Source organism: Notolepis coatsorum, assembly GCF_963971535.1.
Source record: "Notolepis coatsorum genome assembly, chromosome: 13".
NCBI lineage: Eukaryota > Metazoa > Chordata > Actinopteri > Aulopiformes > Paralepididae > Notolepis > Notolepis coatsorum.
The window spans coordinates 87,591,860-87,614,274 of record NC_140177.1 but is presented as its reverse complement, the minus strand read 5'-3'; the positions used below and the strand labels follow the sequence as shown (position 1 = coordinate 87,614,274).

Sequence of the window (22,415 nt, the reverse complement as noted above, 5' to 3'; positions counted from 1 at the left end):
ATTCCCAAATCCCATTGGACTTGACTTCTTCGTGTCCCTCAATGAGTGTAATACCAGCATTCAACTGTATGCGCCACAGCGGTTTCTATCATCATCATCATCACCACCCACGATATGCATAAAATATAGGGATGCTCGATATTGGCTTTTTTACCGATACCGATATTCCGATATTGTCCAACTCTTAATTTCCGATACCGATACCGATATCAACCGATACGATATATGCAGGGTTTCCCCCCAAAAAAACGGAATAATTTCAGGTAACTAATAATTTCACTGGATGCATTCAAAAGGCTTTCTAAATGTAAGCATTATCTGTGCAAAATATGACAATTAAAAAAGTTAAAACTAACATTACAGTACATATCTCTTGTTGTTGAATTAAACCAACATGCATACTTTTGACAATAAATAAAATAAGAATTGGTTCTTACTTGCTTGCCTGGGTAAATAAAGGTTAAATAAATGTAATTTTTTTTCTTTTTTTTTTTGATACCGATATTTTCCGATATCACATTTTACTGCCGATATCGGCCGATAATATCGGACATCCCTAATAAAATATATAGGTCCGCGGAGAGGCACGCTGAGGAGGCAGTGTAAACTGCAATGGAATATGGGGCATCTCTCTCTCTTTAACTAATATTTTGATTCTATGCTGACATTTTTCAGTTGGAAGGGCAGTCTATATGCGTAATGACAAAAAAAAGTTAAAAATTATTATATTTTTTTTTTCAAAAATTGCCCTTTTTTTATGAGGCTTCAAAAGGCAGGTGCTCAAGCACCCCTTGGGCTCTATGTGTGCACGTGCCTGCCGATGGATGTTCTAAAAACACGTTACTGAATTCTCTCTTCCTGGATAGATTTTTCCAGTATATGCACCTTGGTTGAAGGACTAAGTTGCGACAGATCTTTTGTTTCTCTTGCATTATTCACTATTAATAATTTTTTTGTGTACGAAAGTGCGTACATCAAAACAAGTGAATGCTACTGTAGAGGCTCAACAGACAAAACACTTGACAGAGTGAACACGCTCAAAACGTGCGGTGGTAACTTTACCGTTATTTACAATTTTTATTATATATTTTTTCCCCCTACTCCAGTTATGCAGGTCCCAGCCTCTAGAGGTCGACGAGAAGCCCTCTTCTGACATCTGGTACCCCTGCACAGCCGTGGACCAGTACACACACAACGATCTGGGCCAGCCTGTATGGCTCAAGGTACTGGAACGCATACGTACACATCTTAACATAGTATGTACATATGTACTGCCTCTGAAATAAATATCAAATATATTCACATTTGATATAATATTACACACACACACATACACACACACACACACACACACACGTTTGCATACACAGACGCACATGCGTGCACAGACACACACAGACAGTGAAGTCCTGTTCATCTCCATACTACACACATAGTGGCTTCTAACAGCCAGTCTGGTTCAAGATACCATAGTAATTATGGCCCTTGTTTATCACGCTGTGATTGATTTAGAATAGCTTTATTCGCCAATGTAGGGATACGCTGTAATTTGACTTGGTTATCAGCACAAGGACCTACAACAATCCACGTTCTAACCGGACAGCACACAGGGAACACAACAGAGGACATCTCACCTAATGTAAAGACAGCACACTGACGGACACTAGACTGTATGAACGAATGTAACATAAAGCAACATATAGCTATGTACACCAAAGACTATTTCACTTAAAAAGTGAAAAGCAGTGAGGTGTGCAGTATAAGAAACCTCTGACTTTTAATAAAATTAAAATAATAAAAAATTAAATAGAATACAAATTAAATAATAATAATAATAACAACCGTCTTACTGTCTTATACTATCAGGCACTCTTCTTACTATACTAATATGTCTTTAGTCTTTACTACTATGCATTCAACACTGCAGCACCCAAGTTTCAGCACTGTTTGATGAACATTGTTTACTCAGCTGAGTTGTACCCTTCCTACTGACTTGTCGTACAGAACTTGTAAGTCGCTTTGGATAAAAGTGTCAGCTACTGTAAATGACTAAATGTAAATGTAAAAATGTGCAAGATCCACATGTAAAAGGTTTTTGTCGTGGCAATGTATTCCTACAGACCCAGGTGCATTAGAACTCACAGTGGGGCATAAGCCTGTTTCAGCCGGTCCTGTACAGTACAGTATGTCACACACAAGACTATTTTAGATTTGAGAGCCTCTGATACGGCTTTTTCTTAGGGCCATTTGAGACCTTTTCAAGCCGATTTTGGGAATCACCAACCGTCCCAATAAAACATATATAATTAATATTATATTATAATATATTGTCTATATTAATGTCTTGCCCGAAAAGGTCTCAAATGGCCCTAAGAGAAAGCCCTTTTTGTCGTAAGTCCGTTGGATAATGAGACCCATTGTGTTTTTGTCCAGGTGGGTTTCAGTCATCCCGGCGTGGCAGCCTCTGTGTTGGTGTACCTGGGCTCGGATGGGGCCTGGCCGGGGGAGCAGTGTAGGCAGACGGCCACCATACTGCTCTCTGATACCACTGGCAACAACCACTCACTGGGTAGGTGGTTGAGTAGGCTAACGTTGTATTATCACATGGGTGTTGCTGTCATCTAGGTGGGAGCGAGCAGAGTGTCTCACGTTAGGCCAATTGCTATTACCCAGTGAGCCAGATTTGAGATGAGAATATTTACCTATGTATATAGTACATAGTAGTACTCAGTGTGCATAGTTGTAATAGTGTAATAGGAATAATGAGGGGAGATCTGCTTTCATTGGTCTGTGTTTGCCCGCCCCCTACACTTAAGCCAATAAAATGGGTGGCTGCTGCCTGGTGGAGATTTCTGGTTATTTTTATGTTGTTCTTTTTGGGGGGAGGGGTGATTTGGTGGCCCATCTGTAATAACCCTGCCTTCTAGTGGGCCCTGGACCACACTTTGTAAATCACAGTTTGGGATTAATCGATCAGTGTAGGAAAATATTCACCATATTACTGTTTGTTTACTGGTTAGGTTGATCTGAGGTCTTCATACTTACTTTCTGTATGCTATTTCTGTCAATGAGTTTATCTCAGTGATATGAGGTTGTCTCTCTCTCTGTCTCTCTCTCCCTCCCTCCACAGGTAGCAATCTTTCTCAATTCTTGCCCTCACGCCAATAATCGTCCTCCCTTTCCTAACACCTCCATCTCTCCCTCACTCTCCCTCTTATCACGTAAGATAAGATATTCCTTTATTGAACCCGTTGGGGAAAGTACCTCGTTCCAACATTTTACCTCAGATATGACGTTACCTACACATATTTTAGTAGAAAAAGGGGTAACCACTGCGCTCAGACAGGTGCGTAGTCCAACATTAATTAAGTTGCAAAAAAGGAGGTAGGGACCGCACTCTGGGAATATCGTTGTTTACATTTTTATGCACAAGTTGTTATAGCGCACAAAACGTTTTCAGCCATCCGGCCTTCATCAGTGTGCAAATGACAAATGTGACAAACAAACCTTAACTAGGCTGTACTTGACAACATACAGGTGGGAACAATCGGCAATCAGTCAACAGGCTAGGTTGACGTCATGATTAGTAGCAGGGCTAGATTGACAGGTAGATATCATCACAGTATCACATAAATGCGTATGTATGAAAACAACAAATTAATACATATTACAATATAATATTTACAGACCTGTATGGAATAAAAAAGACAGTACATTGGGGGTATCAGGTTGTTAGACCGTTCATTAAACAGTGTACTAGTTTTTTGCTCATACAGTAGATAACTTAGGATAGCACCTAATGGAATGGAGCTCATACAGTAGATAACTTAGGATAGCACCTAAAGGAATGGAGCCAAAATGGACTCTTCATTCATCCCAGATGGAATACATAGATTTGAGCCGATGTCAATACAATATAAAATTTACAAATCTGTATGGAACAAAAAGACAGTACATTGGGGGTATCAGGTTGTTAGACCGTTCATTAATCAGTGTACTCGTTTTTTGTTTATACAGTAGATAACTTAGGATAGCTTTCACCTAAAGGAATGGAGTCAAATTGAACTCTTCATTCATCCCAACTGGATACATAGATTTGAGCCGATGAATCCATATACATTCGTTGCAAAATAAGTTGTTCATGGTTGCCACCCCTTCTATTAAGAAAAACCATCTCTAGACCTATGCACTTGAGGTCATTAATTTTATGATCCATTTCGTTAAAATGTCGTGCCACAGGGGAATTAGTCAGTCCGCTTTATATTGCTTCTGTGTTCGTTGAATCTGATTTTTTATTTGCGGGATGTCTGTCCAATATAGTATTTTTTACATGGGCAGAATAATAGATATATTATGTGTGTGGAATTACATGTTATTAGCGATCTGATCTTGTAATTCTTCCCGGTGTGGGAGTCGTGAAATGTGTTTGTTTTGATCATGTGGCTGCAAGATGTGCATGTTCTATATGGGAAGCTTCCATGAATAAAAGGCTCAGGCTTTGACTACGAGTCCGCTCTAACAAGGCGGTCCTTCAGGTTGGTAGCCCTTTTATGTGTAAAGCGTGGAGGGTGTTGGAAGCGATCATTTAAAGTTCTATCCGATGATAGAATGTGCCAGTGTTTCATGACTGTGGACTTGATAACGTAACTAAATGGATCAAAAGTAAGGACATAATTAATGGTGCCTGGTGTTCTGTTTCTTTCTTTCTTCCGGAATAGTTATTTTCTTTCAATTTGGTTTACAGTGGCCATGGCAGAGTTAAGACACTGCTTTGGGTAGCCCTTTTCATCAAATCTTCCCAACATACTTTCACTTTCGGAGTGGAACTCCTCCTGAGAGCTACAGATACGTTTGAGTCTGTATAATTGACTTACAGGCAGGCTTTTCTTTAAAGGCACCGGGTGGTGACTAGAAAACTGTAGGAGATTGTTTTTATCTGTTGGTTTTCTGTAGATTGTTGTGGCAATTAGGTTATTAACTTTAGTTAGTTTTACATCTAGGAAGTGAATGGATTCTCGGCTCTTTTCCATACTAAAAGTGATGGATTCTACACAAGAGTTTAAATAAGACAAAAAAGATGACAATTCTATCTCGTTTCCTGACCAGAGCATGAAAATATCATCGATAAATCGAACAAAGTATTTGATATAGGGTCTATATAACGTATTGTTGTAAATGAAGTCCTCTTCGAACTTACCCATAAATAAACACGCATAGGCGCATGCGGATGGGGATCCCATAGCAGACCCATATTCCTGTTGGTAATAGGTATTTTCTAACATAAATACATTTCTATTCAGTGTAAATTTCATCAGTTCCATGATACATTCATGTGGAGGTGTTTGGTCTGGGTGTTTACCTAGGAAATGGTTCAAAGCTTCTAGACCAAGGTTGTGGTTAATGTTGGAATATAGCGAAGTAACGTCTAGGGTTACAAGAATATCACTGTCACCAATATTTCTGACTAAATCTAGTTTAGATAGAAAGTCAGAGGTATCTTTTATATACGAGGGAAGTTTCCAAACCAGTGGTTGGATGCGATAGTCTACAAACTTGGAGGCATTCTCTGTGAGGGACCCTCTCCCCGAGATTATTGGTCTGAGTGGAGGGTCGTTTGGACATTTGTGCACCTTGGCTAAACCATAGATGACAGGTGTGATAGGGAACTCATCCACCTGGAATTTTGCTTCTTTTGCAGTGACCCATTTATTTCAATATTCGTATTCAAAGCCAGAGCCTTTTATTCATGGAAGCTTCCCATATAGAACATGCACATCTTGCAGCCACATGATCAAAACAAACACATTTCACGACTCCCACACCGGGAAGAATTACAAGATCAGATCGCTAATAACATGTAATTCCACACACATAATATATCTATTATTCTGCCCATGTAAAAAATACTATATTGGACAGACATCCCGCAAATTAGAAATCAGATTGAACGAACACAGAAGCAATATAAAGCGGACTGACATAAATTCCCCTGTGGCACGACATTTTAACTAAATGGATCATAAAATTAATGACCTCAAGTGCATAGGTCTAGAGATGTTTTTTCTTAATAGAAGGGGTGGTAACCATGAACAACTTCTTTTGCAACGAATGTATATGGATTCATCGGCTCAAATCTATGTATCCAGTTGGGATGAATGAAGAGTTCAATTTGACTCCATTCCTTTAGGTGAAAGCTATCCTAAGTTATCTACTGTATAAACAAAAAACGAGTACACTGATTAATGAACGGTCTAACAACCTGATACCCCCAATGTGCTGTCTTTTTGTTCCATACAGATTTGTAAATTTTATATTGTATTGACATCGGCTCAAATCTATGTATTCCATCTGGGATGAATGAAAAGTCCATTTTGGCTCCATTCCTTTAGGTGCTATCCTAAGTTATCAACTGTATGAGCTCCATTCCATTAGGTGCTATCCTAAATTAACTACTGTATGAGCAAAAAACGAGTACACTGTTTAATGAACGGTCTAACAACCTGATACCCCCAATGTACTGTCTTTTTTATTCCATACAGGTCTGTAAATATTATATTGTAATATGTATTAATTTGTTGTTTTCATACATAGCCATCATACGCATTTATGTGATACTGTGATGATATCTACCTGTCAATCTAGCCCTGCTACTAATCATGACGTCAACCTAGCCTGTTGACTGATTGCCGATTGTTCCCACCTGTATGTTGTCAAGTAGCCTACAGCCTAGTTTTATTTTTTTAAACAATATGTTTATTGGAATTTTCTTTTTTTTGTGTCAGTTTTACAGCATTAGTTCAACAGTTCAACAACAATGCAAAAGGAAATGCTGCCAACTGCCCCCCCTCCCCCCTCCCCGAGTTACAGAAAAATAGATACAAATTAACCCCCCCCCCCCCCTGAAAGAAAGAAAAATCAATATAAAAAAAAAAGAAAAAAAATAACTCTAGGCCAGACCCCCCCTCCCCTTCCCCCAGACTAGGACCTCAACAAATTCATTTTTTTTTTTTTTTACACAATTTGAGAATTTAGTAAACCCAGTTACATCCGTCTAACAGGTGCCCATACTTCTATACCAAACAAATAAATATCTAACGTTACATCTTTTCTCTTTAAAGAGCAACTAATAACATTTACAGTATCATTCATTGCAATATATACCCATCAGAAAGACAAAAGGGAGCTTCAATAATAGCCTACATCGTCAACCTACTATGTAATCTGTTCTAAGTATTGCCTAAACCCAGCCCAGCATTTATTAAAGAGATGTGGGTTTTTCTTAAGATTGAACATTATTTTCTCTGATGCCATGTACGAAGAGATTTCACTAAGCCACATAGACATGGGGGGGGGGGGGATTCAGCACTTTTCCACAGCATGGCAATACATTTGTTCCCTGCAATCATGGCCAATTTAATGATCCGCACTTTGCCTCTCTTATCTGGAGAAATGTCAGACATGTCTCCTAATAATGCTAATTTAGGTGTACATGGGATCTCAAACTTTGTGACCTCTTCAAGAATCTCCCAAATTGAGCCCCAGTAAGGTCTCAGTTTGTTACATTCCCAGAACATGTGGAGCAGGCTACCTGTTTCCGTTGAGCACCTAGGGCAAAGGTCAGAGATAGCATCATTCATCCTGTGAAGTCTTTCCGGCGTAAAATAGGTTCTATGGAGAATGTTAAATTGCATACGTTTATGTCGAGTGTTATATGAAAAAGATAGTGCGGACTCACATAGTGATTCCCATTCATCTTCATCAAAGGTACAGTCCAGGTCCCGCTCCCATTGGTTTTTGGCGTTTAGGGGTATTATTTCTGTACTGGTCAGAATTCTATCATATGTTAATGATAGGATGCCTCTAGTGTGACTAACTCCTTTTAGCATATCATCTATGAGGAGGGGTTTTGGAAGAGTGGAGTTTCCTCCCTGACCTGTACCTAGTATGAAGTGTCTGACCTGTAGGTATTTGAAGAAATTAGTAGTTGGAAGGTGAAAGGCGGCGCGTAACTGTTCAAAGGACAGAAGTATGTTATTATCATATAGGTCCCCAAAAGTTTTAATTCCCCGAGTGTACCACTTCTTGGTGATGCCATCTCTAAGTGATTCTGGCAAAGCTGGATTGTTGTGGAAGGGAGTCTTCCTGTGAAATGCAATAAAGCTACGAAGATGTGTCTGAATCTCAAACCATGTTCTTGCTGTGTGTTTAATAAATGGGTTATCTGAACTATTCTTCAGGGTGTGGTACTTCCTGATAAAAGGAATTCCGGCCAGCGGTACGTCCATCGTATGGCATTGTTCTATTTGTCTCCAGGCAGGGGAATTAATCGACTCATTCTGCAAAATCCACAGAGCCCTTGTCTGTGCAGCCCAGTAATAGCGTTGGAAGTCCGGGAGTTTCAGTCCACCACACTGGGGGGAATTATATAGGGTTTTAATTTTAATTCTAGGGACCTTCCTTCTCCATATGAATGCAGATATTATCCTTTGTAATTTCTTGAAGAAGTTCTTATGTATAGATAATATATACATTTACATTTACATTTAGTCATTTAGCTGACGCTTTTATCCAAAGCGACTTACAAGTTCTGTACGACAAGCCATCAGGAAGGGCACAACTCTATCAGCTAAGTAACAATGTTCATCAAAGTGTTGAGTGCTACAGTGTAGGTTAGTTTATTAGGACAAGTGCATGACAGTATGGTTAGTTAGGGTTAGATATTTTTTTTTTTTATAGTTTTTTTTTAAATTCAGATAATGGTTGAAGAAGTGCGTCTTTAGTTGACGGCGAAATATTGGACGTGATTCGGCTGTCCTAACTGGGGTGGGTAGTTCATTCCACCATTGTGGGGCAAGGACTGAGAATAGGCGACTTCTCTTTGATGACCCTCCCGGAGCTTGGATAGGAGTAGGTCTGAGGCGGCCAGAAGATGCAGAGCGTAGGGGTCTTGAGGGTGTGTAGTTAGAGACCATTGACCGGAGGTAGGCGGGAGCGGTTCCCTTTGCCGCACGGTATGCTAGGTCGAGGGCCTTGAAGCGGATTCGTGCAGCAATGGGGAGCCAGTGCAGGTCCCTAAGAAGTGGGGTGACATGGGCCGACTTCGGTAGGTTTGAGATCAGGCGGGCCGCTGCGTTCTGAATGAGTTGAAGAGGCTTAGTGGCAGTGGCCGGGAGGCCAGCGAGCAGTGCATTGCAGTAGTCGAGGCGGGAGATGACTGTTGGGAGGGATATAGGGAGGGTTTGAAAAAGATAGAGACATTTAGGAAGGATGTTAATGCAGTTCACAGTTCGGTTAGCGAGAGAGGTAGCTGCATCCATCTATCTAGGTCCTTCTCCACCTTTTTAAGTAGTGGGTCATGATTTAGTAAGAAAATTGTATCTATTTGGTTCGGGATCTTTAGACCCAAATATGTTACAAATTGTGAGTTCCACTGGAAGGGGAAATTGGACCTTGGTATTTTTTCGGCTAGTGAGTTAAGTGGCATGGCCACGCTTTTTTGTGCATTAATCTTGTAGCCTGAGATTACATTATACTTTGACAGTAGTTCCATAAGGGCAGGCATGGATGAGTCAAGATTGGTTAGAAACAGGACTATGTCGTCCGCGTATAAAGAGATGACATGGCTCTCAAGACCCACCTTGATCCCACTAATAGCTTTATGTGACCTTATTGCTATAGCCAGGGGTTCGATTACCAGCGCAAAAAGCGTCGGGGAAAGAGGGCAACCCTGCCTAGTACCGCGCCTTAGAGGGAAAGAAGGTGAAATCTCTGAGTTGGTCTGTATCCTGGCTGTAGGGTTAAGGTACAGCATATGGATCATTCTTAGCATATTTGGGCCAAAGTTCATTTTTTGTAGCATAGCGAAGAGAAAATGCCACTCTACTCGGTCAAATGCCTTCTCCGCATCCAACGAGATCGCTATGACTGGGTCTTCTATGGATTTGGCACAGTGCGTCAAGTTAAGAAATCTTCTCACGTTGTCTAATGAGCGATTCTGTATGAAACCGGTCTGGTCCGTATTAATAAGTGAGGAGGTTACTCTCTCAAGTCGAGTGGCTATGATTTTAGTAAAAATGTTATATTCGTTGGAAAGGATCGGAATTGGACTGTACGACCCGCATAAGGTAGGGTCCTTCCCTGGTTTTGGCAGGACTATAATAAGAGCTTGCTCAAGGGTATCAGGTAGTTGGTCATTCTCAATGGAGTAGTTGAACATTTCTAGGAGAGGGTCTATCAATTTGCTAATAAATGCCATGTAGAAGTCTATAGAGAAGCCGTCCGGCCCTGGAGCTTTCCCTGGCGTCAGTTTTGATAAGGCATCTAGTATTTCTTGCTTAGTTATCGCCTCGTCAAGGACCCCCCTTGTACCTTTTGTTATCGTAGGTATATCTAGGTTGTCCAAGAACTCACACATCTCCTGTCTCTTCTCCCCCTGCGAGGAGTAGAGAGACTTGTAGAAGTCTGAGAAGGCCCGATTTATGAGCAGTGGGTTCCGGGTCAACTCCCCTTTGTCGCTTACCCTAATGGCCGGTATACACCTAGCGGCATCCTCCCTTCTAATTTGCCACGCTAGTAGTTTCCCTGCCATGTCACCCTGCTCATAGTAGCGATGTTTCAACCTTGACATAGCGTTTTCTACCTCTCGCGAGGTGATAGTGTTATATTCTGCCTTTTTTGCCGTTATCTGATCCAATAAGGTCTGTGATTGTAATAGGGAATGTTGACTTTCAAGCGCTTTTATATCAGTCTCTAGTGAGCGTAATTTGGTTTGATATTGTTTATTTTTCCAGGAAGAGTAACTAATAATGGAGCCTCTTATGTAAGCTTTAAGGGTCTCCCAGACTATAGCTGGGGAGGCCGAGTTTCTATTAATCAATAAATACCAGTCCAACTGTTCGTTAATTTATTTGACAAAATCTTTATCGTTATTTAGAAAGTTAGGAAACCTCCAGCGTTTGGAGTTTGTGTGAGAGTCGCTTAAGGCTATTTTTTATCAAAAGGGGGGCGTGATCTGAGTGTGTCATGGCTAAGTATTCACAGGACGAAACAAGATGGAGTTTTGCTGTATGTATAAAGAACGTATCAATCCTAGAGTAGCTGTTGTGCATGTGTGAGTAGAAGCTATATTCCCTTTGAGATGCATGCCCCTCCCGCCATATATCCAACAAATTAAGATCCATAAGTTCTTTTTTAAGAGCCTTGGCCGCTGAGGTTAAAGGTTTAGGGGTAGGGGAGGATCTGTCCATAGCAGGGTCTAATACCAGGTTAAAGTCACCACCAATTATAAGTTCTGAAGGGGTGCATGTCACTTTAAGAAAAAGGTTCACATAGAAGTTAGGGTTGTGGGATATTCGTGGATATCCTGAAGAAGAATGTTCTCAGTCAACCAAGGTTTGGATAATAACAAGGTTTATTAACCAAACAGATAGAAATATATATAGTACATAGAGAGAATGGCTGAGGGCTTCGCCCCAGGTGAGCAGCTGAAATGACCCAGGTAAAAGACCTTGAATTGTTCTCGGGAGGAGCCTTATATAGTTAAAAGGGGGGGGGGAGGTGGTCCCATTTGATAGGTCAAATGGGGGAGGGGGGGGGACACACAGGATAGATACAGGGGAGGGGAATGTCTTTACATGAGAGAGTTGGGGAATCATTCTATTATTCCACAGTTACTCACTTTTCTCTATTATAATGTGGGTGAGATTAATATATATTATACCAGGATTATTTGGAACAGGTAAGAATAGATATGAATAGATATGGTAATAGAATGGGACCGATGTAATCCATCGGTTATCAGATAATGAATGAAATAGAAAACAATTAAAATAATGAAAATTTTGGCCAATGTGATCTGTTGGTTGGCATAACAGTTTAAAATAGAAATATTTACGTACGTGATTCATGACATGATTGACTGGACTAGTCTGTGTTATTTTGATATCAGAGATGTGGGGTGTGGGAATATCACCCTTTTCTTTTATTAATAATGGTCTGATTTAGCCACTCAAATACCTATATCAATGAGTGGTCCTCAACTCTGATATCAAACACAATTAACATACTCATTAGAAGCTATAGCTGTGCACATATATTGGCCTACCTCCAGTCGCTCATGTCGTGACTCAGACATTTAAGTGGTAACTATGTGTCTTCATGATAATATCTATGGGAGCTAGGATCATGGTTGTACATACAGACATAGTGATAACCCAATAAAATACATGTGAACACTGTCTCTGTGTGGTCAGAGTGCACAGGGTGAAAACACAAATTCGTGTGCATAATTATCAGGAATAGGATTTACAAATAGGCATTAACCTAGTGGCTAATATATACAAAAAAAATTAACAACCGTTAACCTAGTGGTTTGTATAAAAACTGATATAAAAGGTGATTATGATAATCGTTATGCATTGTTCTAGTATTTTGCTGTGGTGCATACTATCAATGGTCAAAACAGACTTGGTGTCTTGGAACAAACCAACTGGTTCTGCCCTGTTTAACAATACAATTTTGCAATGTGACTCTGTGATCATTCCTCATTGCCATTATAAAATTGGTTAATGCAATCTTACTGATTGTATTTCATCATATTCTTAGTTAATAATTTTCCAGATACATATGAACTTTGTGAAACAGTTCTTGTTTGTGAAGGCATGAATCTGACAGATGTTGCTTCGCTGTTGACCATCTGTTCTCTGTGTGTCGTGTGGCAGGGCCAAACAGTAACACAGTAAATTAAATAAATACATAATAATGTGGACAATGTGTGTTCAGATGCCTCTTGGTCCACAGGTCTCTGATGATGTCTCTCTTCTTGACGGTGCGGTCGGGAGCATTCACTCCCCCATCATTCGGAGGGGGCCTACAGGAGGTCGTCGTCCACTCCCTGTGTACCTTGTCAAGGGTCACAGGGTCACCTGTAGCAGTGGGGCAGTCAACTATAGTGGCCTTGCAGACTCTTTTCCTGGAGTCTATGTTGTTCTTCACCGCCATCACATGTCTGCCACTGTGCTCACGCTTGACCTTTATCAGGCCTAGAGGCATGGCTGTAGGGTGGTCTTGAACGTGCTGTGTGGTGGTTGGTCCCCTCGCTCCCCGTCATCGCGGTACCAGAGGGGCGAGGGTTTGCTGGTGTAGCGGCCAGTCAGTAGGACGCTCTCTCTCACACGGATGGCAATCTTGTCATGGAAGTCCACCTTGATGGTCGGGGGCTCCATCTCCTTTCTGTAGGTGATGGGTTTGGTCTGCCATGGTCTGCAGTGCCGGGGTGGCGCAGCAGGCTCAATCTCGTTGATGGTGATGACTTTGAACTCGTAGGTGTCTTCTCTCAGGCCGTCAAAGGTTGATCTCCTCTTCGTCAGTGTCTCCTTGGTCAGTCTCCTTCGTGGTCCTCTGCTCCACTTCCTTGGGGACGTCTGTGTCGTGTGGCTGGGTTGGATGGCGGCTCTCTCAGGTTGTGTCGTCGCCCTGGTTGAGCTCCCTCTCGTTTGGTCTGCCATGGGCCGCATGTCGTTCGTGGTTCAGGTCAATCACGAGTCACTCCTTCTCACTTGTGGTGTCCTCTCACCAATATGATCTGAGGATGATAAAATTGCCTTAGAAAATTCCTCACATAAATGGTTCAACGCCTTTCTGCTAAAGAGGAAAATCATTTTGGGGTTAATTCAATTCATTGTAAATAAAATCACTTAATTGAAAATAGGAAATGCAAGCCAATTGCATTAGCAGTGAGTCCTTATGCCAGGAAGGTCACATTCACTACAATCTTATCAGATCTTGTATCTAACTAGATCTTACAGCATTAGGCTTTAAATAAAATTGTAAATGAATGGCCAAAGTCTTGAATCAGACAAAATAGCTCTTTGTCTTCATAGTCTGTGATGTTAAATTGAAGTTGATCTTACCTCAGGATGTGTGCGATGGGTGTGCCTCAGGATACTTACCTCGTCACGCCTTCTCTGGCTTTCCTCACACCCCTAGTGTGGCTCATGTGACACGATATTAGCATAGAGAAAAACTCAAACAAAACCTCTAGGCAGCCAGGCAGTTATTTTTGCATGAAATACATCCATTCCTTTTCTCGTCTACTCTTAAGTAGCATTAATTCAATTACCTCTAATATATAATGTGCATTTTGATAATCATTGTGTAAATTATTATCCTGCTTCCAACTGATACAAATAAATCTAACCCTAACTAACCTTACTGTCATGCACTTGTCCTAATACACTAACCTGCACTGTAGCACTCAACACTTTGATGAACATTGTTACTCAGCTGATAGAGTTGTGCCCTTCCTGGTGTCCTGTCGCACGGAATCTGTGAGTCGCTTTGGATAAAAGTGTCCGTTGAATGTTCAATGTTGTTGATAATCATTGTGTACCCCTTGGCGGTTTGATATTTGCAGTCATGGAAAGTATTTGAAATAGTAAGGAGTTATTGGTTATAAGCAGAGAATAGAAGGAGGAGATTGCAAGTGAAGTTGTTTTCATCATTAATCTTTCATCTCGGGCACTTCTACTTTGTCTGGTTTTATTCAGAAATCATATCTCTAATTCGTGTGCCTTCTTGAAAAGAGATGATGAAAACACTGGTTAGTTCGTGGTTCGGACCATATACATTCAGCATAGTGACCAGTTGGTCTCCCATATATCCCCTGACTAAAATATATCTTCCCCCTTTATCCTTTTCAACTAGGTTTGGTTGGAAGGGGATCCCTTTTCTTACCAGAATAGCCACCCCCCTTGCTGAAGATGTAAATGAGGAGAAAAATATTTGACCTTGCCATTGTTTCCCCAGTTTACTGTGCTCTGCGTCATCAAAGTGAGACTCTTGCAGGAAGGCCACGTCTATTTGATGTCTTCTGATGAAGCTAAGAACTTTACTGCGTTTAACTTGCCGGTTAAGACCATTAATATTCCAACTCAGAAACGAGTGTCATTCACCCATGTGGTTGGTATAGCTGGTTAGTAGGACACTGGGATACCTGAAAACATAGTATACAATACCTAGATGTGTAAACATTATAAACCAATTCACAAAAACAGTCCTGTCTGAACCCCTCCCTTTTCCCCTTAATACCCCCCCTTCCCATAAAAAAATACCCTGGCCTATATATCCTCCCGTAATCTTGCGTAGTACCATACCCTATCCTACCAAGCGGGGCCGGGCTCCTTACTTGGTTTAGGTTAAGTAATTAAAGGTGTGGGTACGAACAACTCCTTTAAGCATTTCAAAACATGTATATATATACACCCTTCTTTTTTTTTATGGGTAATATCAACGCTTAAAATGCATAAATGTAATGTGCACACATATATATATAATACATGTACACCTACATATACCCATTAGCACATAACCATCTTGAAATTAAACGTAGTAATATGAACTCACACCAAAAGGTCCCGTGAGGCTTAAACATCTCAAGTCCAGTGTCGCCAATAACGACACGTATTACCCGGCGGTTAACATTTCAAAAAGTAATTAGAGTATGAGGCTTATTGCCTGGTATGTGTCTTTATTTACCGCTCCTTTCTGGTCGAGTGAAGACCGCTGGATCACTTCAGCATAGCCGGGTGGTGCTTACTCAGATACGTCTCCGCTGACCCCAGTGAGTTAAAGGTGCGTCTGCCCACGCTCAAGTTAGTGGGATGGAGTAGCCTGAAGGATACGTTGTTCTCGTGTAGCTTCTTCTTCAACGGCATGAAGGCTTTTCTCTTCTTGTAGAGGGTCGTGGACATATCCTTGAAGATCTTGATAGTAGAATTACCGTATGCCAGTGATTTCTTTTTCCACGCCGCGTCCAGGATTCTCGTCACATTGGTGAAACGGAGTAGCTGGATCACTATGGCTCGGGGGAGGCTGCCTTCTTCGGGACGGCGTTGGAGCGTACGGTGAGCCCGCTCTATCTCAATGGGTTGCCCGGTGTCCAGATCCAGTATTTTGGGGAGCCATTCTTGTAGGAAATCGATAGAGCTTTTCCCCTCCACACCTTCTGGGAATCCCACCAGTTCCTTCTTCTCCCTCTGTTTTCCAAGTCGTCCAGCTTTTCCCTCAGACCGCAGATCTCCTCCTCTGTGTCTTTCCTATGATCGCTGAGGTCTTGGTGTAGGCTATCACCAAAGCTAGCTTGCACTCCCTCCATTTCCTTAACACGTTGCCCCAGTGCCTGGTTGTCAATCATAAGTCTTTCCACCGAGATGCTTAGAGAGTTCATCTTAAGTTCCATCATGGCTTGAATTCTGTCGAATACTTTCTCCAGTTCCCCAATAAACCATGTCGGCGGTGTTTCATCGTTAGCTTCGACGTTAGCTGCATTAGCTTCTAAGTTAGCTGGTGAGTTAGCTCCTTGCGGTCTCATGCTAGCACTAGTGGTAACGCCGGGCGATGTCACCGTCTTCCTGCTCGGTTCGGTCCTTTTGGGTGGCATTTCTTTGTTGATTATGTGCTTAATAAGCGTGGGTTGACATAAACTCAAGTTAGGCGGAGTATGTTCAATACATCAGGTATCCTTCCTCTACGCCGCCATATTGGAACCCCCCAATTACAGCCTAGTTAAGGTTTGTTTGTCACATTTGTCATTTGCACACTGATGAAGGCCGGATGGCTGAAAACGTTTTGTGCGCTATAACAACTTGTGCATAAAAATAAAAACCGATATTCCCAGAGTGCGGTCCCTACCTCCTTTTTTGCAACCTACACATATTTACAATAAGCAGAATGTGCTTGGTGGTCGACACAACCACAATCCAAACACAACCCATCGTCCCTGATGACTCAGTCCAGTGGTTCTCAACCCTAAAAACAGAGGGATGCCTATTTGGGACCCCCAACATAGTTAACTCATTCCCCGCCATCGATGAGTATACTCGTTATAGCCCGCCAATCGTTGGACGCCAACAGCGAGTATACTCGTTATCATGATCGTTATTTCTTTTATTCGCTATTTCCATTCATAAATCATCCTGGAAGGCTGTGGTACTGTGTGGCAATGTGTCTGAGATCGCAAAGGTCCAATACCGCCGCCTGGTGGTATGCGGCCGATGTCGCACTTCCTTTCTGACTCTGTGTATGACTCTGTGTATCATTGAAATTCCTCCGGGCGGAGTTTTTGAGCAGGCTGGACCGAGGGGTATACCCGATCGCATTGAATCACTTTCGGGATGCCGGATTCATTATGCTGTGGGGGGTTATGGCGTGGGCCAAATGGACATATGATCTACCAGATGGCAATCAAATAATTGGAATATTCTTTTTGGAATCTCATCGGCCACAGGTAAGAGCAATTTAACGTCAATTTCAGCTCGTTGTGCATTGTTTTCATAGCCATCGCCCTGATCAGCGTATGCTGTTGTACTAATGAATGCCGTTATTGACAATCAATTAATCAGAAACGACCCCCCCTCCCCTTTCATGCATGCATGATGGAACATAATATACAGATCATATGCATTTGAATTTTTTATTGTAGCGTGTATAGCATAGGTGTCAAACTCACGGCCCGCGGGCCAAATCCGGCCCGCCACGTCATTTGATGTGGCCCCCCAAGAGCTCAGGTAAAATTTTTTTTTTTTTTTACATTAATATTGGGTTAAAAAATAGCAGTGTTAAAATAATTGTGGGTTAATGCGTTAATAAAGCTTTAACTTTGACAGCCTTAGTTATTACACATTCTTACACATACATGTATGTTGAACATCTGAGGTAACAAAGGAAAAAAGCCAAAAGCACTTACTCCTCAGACATTCTTTGACAATTTTACAGCCCAAAATACAAAAAAGATCCAGGCGGAATAGGTAACAAAGGGTTGAAGAAATAATATTATTGTCTGAACTGTCAGATGCAAACTGGCTGTGTGACATAACCGAGCATCTCGCTCAATTGAATAAGAAGCTGTAGGGACGCAAACAAGTCCCACCCAAAACTTGACCAATATAGTTGTGAACTGAGACAACCCTTATTTTGTTATTTTTGAGTACAGTTACAGTTGTGTGTTCATGCAGACACATAATAGCAATTTCATTACGAATTGAAAATGGGGGACCCTGATGTAAACAAGTTGAAAGTCTTTCTCTGGTCTGCATCCCCTTAACAATTGTGTGTATTGAGCTGTACTGTACTGTACCCATTCTGCAATCTGTTAATTAAAGTTAATTAAACTATCTTCCATTAGTTGGATGTATGGCCTCTGCAAGGTTGTGTGCAGCCATTTGTTTTTGTAACATCTGCTACATCTGTCCCACGTGTTCTTTGCAGCTCACAGTTGTTAGTTCTGCCCCTCTTGACTGTGACAAAAAGGTTTTGAACAAACTTAATGTCATAGCTTGTATTTGATGATATTCTTCTTTGTTATTTACTTGAATGGTTTGATCATTGATTGGTGGAGTAATATGGGGTTCTGATAAACTAAAATTATTTGTTAAAATAACATAAGCTAACATATATTTTTACATTTATGCAAATTAATATGCAATATGTATACCGGTAACTTGAATAAGTAATAAATACAGAAACACCATGTTTAACAATATGTAAATGTGTAGCTACATTTATTTTACATTACATTAACATTTATACAGTCTTTGGCCCTTTGAGGGCAACCATAATGCTGATGTGGCCCTCTGTGAAAATGAGTTTGACACCCCTGGTGTATAGGGACGAAATGCCATTGGATTAAGTATAATATGCATCGCGGGCTATTACTAGCCTCCCAGGAATTACCCCAGACCACTCTAAAACCATACTTATATTCACCACGGTATAAAGCGAGAATGTATGGATATAGCTATAATATTTAAATAGTTATAGCTCTGCAAACAAGGTGAGCGACTCCCACCGTTTACAGCGATGGCGGTACTGTAGCTACTACAGGATGAGGCTAATCCGTGGCGTCCAATGAGTTAAGCATGGAAAGAATGACAACTTTTAGACCAAATAATGACATTTATTTGTATGATGCTAGCTCAATCGTTTGTGCCTTCGAATCAAATCACAAAACATGAATTGTTGTCTCTGCTGGCCATGTACATTTCGCAATGGCCATTATTAATCAAGGTCACTTGTTAATTTCCAGTCTGCTTGATTCGGCTTCCTCTGTTTCTTACTTTCATGATCCTATCATACTCAATGATGGTTGCCGCCCTAATCCGCATTTAAGATATTCCTTTATTGATCCCCTTGGGAAATTGCTGGTCTTACCTGTAGGATAGAGCGGCATTTTATTTTTCAAGGCCAGTGGTTTGCTGATAAATGGCCTCTTCAATTCTTTGGCCTTGTACATTCCTCTGCGCTGTTCGACATTCATATACATTTTATCCCATCATAGCTGCATGTAATACCTGGGGTCACTTGAACACATCACTGTCTGTTGCGATAACGAGACGGTAGTTTCCATAATAAAAAAGGGATGTTCAATCTTCCAGTGACATCATGCCTTTTGTCAGACGCGACGTGACTTTCAGTGTCGCTCAACTTCATCATTAGCGTTATTCATATTCCTGGACATCATGTTTTAGCTGATGGTGATGAATTGTCTTGTTTCAACTGACTATCACTCCTTTCCCTGCCCTAACTCTCTTGAATGTGGGGAGTTCCAAATCCCTCTGATTTCGTTGTCTTGATTCACCCACAAATTACATGAGAAGTGGGCTAGCAGTGTCTACCCTTCTTACATCCAAGGCTTGGTGGTGGGACTCTCCCAGTTTGGTCTCCAACCCAGCAATAAAATTGCTTCTCAATGGTATCTCCCTTCAGAGTTCACTTCAGTTCCAGATTCCCAACAACCCCATTATTCTTTGCATTCTGCATCAGATGGTAACGGTCGTTAGGGGTGGTATTTTCTACCCTTACTGAGCCACTCTTTTAGAATGTATATTTATGTTAGCTTTTCACAGCTTCCTCAGAATTGACAAATTCCCACCCTCTGCTGCTTTTAATCCATCATTAGATGTCTGTATTTCTGACGTAGTATTTCATTCAGATTTTTACAAGCTTTTTTTATCAAACATTCCAATGCGGGGAACCTGCTCTGTAAGCATTGCTCGCATTCAAAGCCCCTTTTGGTCCATACTTAGATGTTTTAAGATAAGGCATCTAACTGGCCCTCTTCCTCCCCTTGTTCTAACTGCATCCTCCAGTCCCATGTCTAGGTCCTGGTTTGCAAATCATTTCAATGTAGTTTTGAAAAAAACCTAACCTCTCCATTAAGAAATACTCCAAAAAGGGTTTGCACGTCTTTTTCCGATGCAAATCCGGTGCACATCGCTTTGAAACTCAGTTTGCTATCCACAGAGTACGCTCAACGGGTGAAATGAGGTGGGAACTACGTTCCGTCAGCATTGCTTCCGGTGCAATTGATGCATATTCAAATGAGGTAATATGGGCGGAACATGTCCCCTTTCTATGCAAATGAGCCTCATCCAGAAATGCTCCCTATCCACAAAGCCCGGCTGCAATTGCACCGAGCAGTTAACGCTACGCACCTACCGTCTTCACAGACATGGTGGTAACTAAGCGCAAAGCCCTAAACACTATGGGGCATCATGCCACCGTCACAGGTGATCATGGCAGCAGTAATTGTCGCCAGACACAGGTATTGTAATGCTATATAAATACGTTTATTATAATTTTCATTATTGGATACAGGAGTTTGGGTACCAAGAACTTCTTCAAATAACGTTATCTTATCCATCATTATTCCAAAATAAACTTCATGAACTGTCAGCCAGACACCAAATTATTTCTTATCAAAGTACTACTGACATTCACAATTGAACGCTTTACACATTCCTCATAAAGGCTGTCTTCCACCCGTGCGGTCCATCGGCGGACCGCAAATGACATCACGTCATAAATCAATCTCTCCAGACTGTTTGACAAAAGTAGCGTTTTATTTTTCAAACGTATTCAAGTATAAACATCATAACCATGTCACAACAGCAGTTATAATGTATATTATCATCAATACGTTAGTTTACCAATAGGTTAAAGTGTTATTAGATAGATCTTTGTTTTTGTTTTGGTGTTGTATAGTTTGCGAAAGTCGACCATTTTGGAAAATTTTAACGTCAGGAATTGTAGTTTCTTTGCAGCCATTTTGTAGAGGACACCGAGAGCTTTCGAGGAGCGTTGGAATTTTTCCGAACAACACTTCCCAAAAGCCTCTATGGCATAGGTGTCAAACTCATGGCCCGCGGGCCAAATGTGGCCCGCCACGTCATTTGATGTGGCCCCCAAGAGCTCTGGTAAACAAATAATTTTTTTTACATTAATCTTGGGTTAAAAAATAGCGGCGTTAAAATAATTGTGGGTTAATGCGTTAATAAAACTTTTACTTTGACAGCCTTAGTTATTACACATTCTTACACATACATGTATGTTGAACATCTGAGGCATTGATGAAGTAACAAAGGAAAAAAGCCAAAAGCACTTACTCCTCAGACATTCTTTGACAATTTTACAGCCCAAAATACAAAAAATATCCAGGCGGAATAGGTAACAAAGGGTTGAAGAAATATTGTCTGAACTGTCAGATGCAAACTGGCTGTGTGACATAACCGAGCATCTCGCTCAATTGAATAAGAAGCTGTAGGGACGCAAACAAGTCCCACCCAAAACTTGACCAATATACTGAACTGAGACAACCCATATTTTGTTATTTTTTAGTACAGTTACAGTTGTGTGTTCACGCAGACACATAATAGCAATTTCATTACGAATAGAAAATGGGGGACCCTGATGTAAACAAGTCGAAAGTCTTTCTCTGGTCTGCATCCCCTTAACACTTTGATCGCCGGGGTTAAATTCATAATTTACCATCCCTCGCCAGCCCTATTTAACATGGAGAAGTTCCCCTTCTTTGCAGGGCTATAACTTTTTAAATTGTATTGCTAAATTGACATTACCATGGCCCATTCAAAGTCCTATATCTATTGTTCAGGGTGTAGCAACGTTATACTTTTTCATTCACATATTCATACTAAAATACGGTCTAAAGTATAAGTATGTTTTTATCGTTTTCTGCAGCTTTCTCCAGAACGTGATTTATAGCCCTAAATGCATTATATTGATGATTGTATACAGTTTGATAGCAATCGGCGCGAGATAAAAATTTCAACTGCACGTACTTCTAGAAGTTACTACGTATGATCTGATGTTGACCGGATGGGCGGGGGGTCGTTTATAATTCCGTGGGCAACGTTATATCATTCATCTAGTGTGGGTGATATGTAGGGCTGCAACGATTAGTCGACATAATCGACGATGTCGATTATGAAAAATCGTCGACGAGATATTGTTGCGTCGATTAGTCATTAAAAACAATAACAATTAATAATAAGTAACTGCAATGCGCAAATGTAGCTACATTAGTTAGCCAACAACCAGCCAGGCAGCGCCGTTATCTCACG

The 22,415-nt window shown here is 41.1% G+C and overlaps 1 protein-coding gene across 1 annotated transcript in view; it reads left to right on the top strand.

Moving 5' to 3' along the window:
* pappa2 (pappalysin 2) overlaps positions 1 to 22,415 on the top strand; it is a gene marked incomplete at both ends in the record, with an annotated part of 373,122 nt that overhangs the window by 187,720 nt on the left and 162,987 nt on the right. Inside the window, 2 exon segments of the mRNA XM_084327732.1 lie at positions 1,107 to 1,223; positions 2,434 to 2,569. Of these exon segments, the coding sequence (XP_084183858.1) occupies positions 1,107 to 1,223; positions 2,434 to 2,569 (253 nt within the window).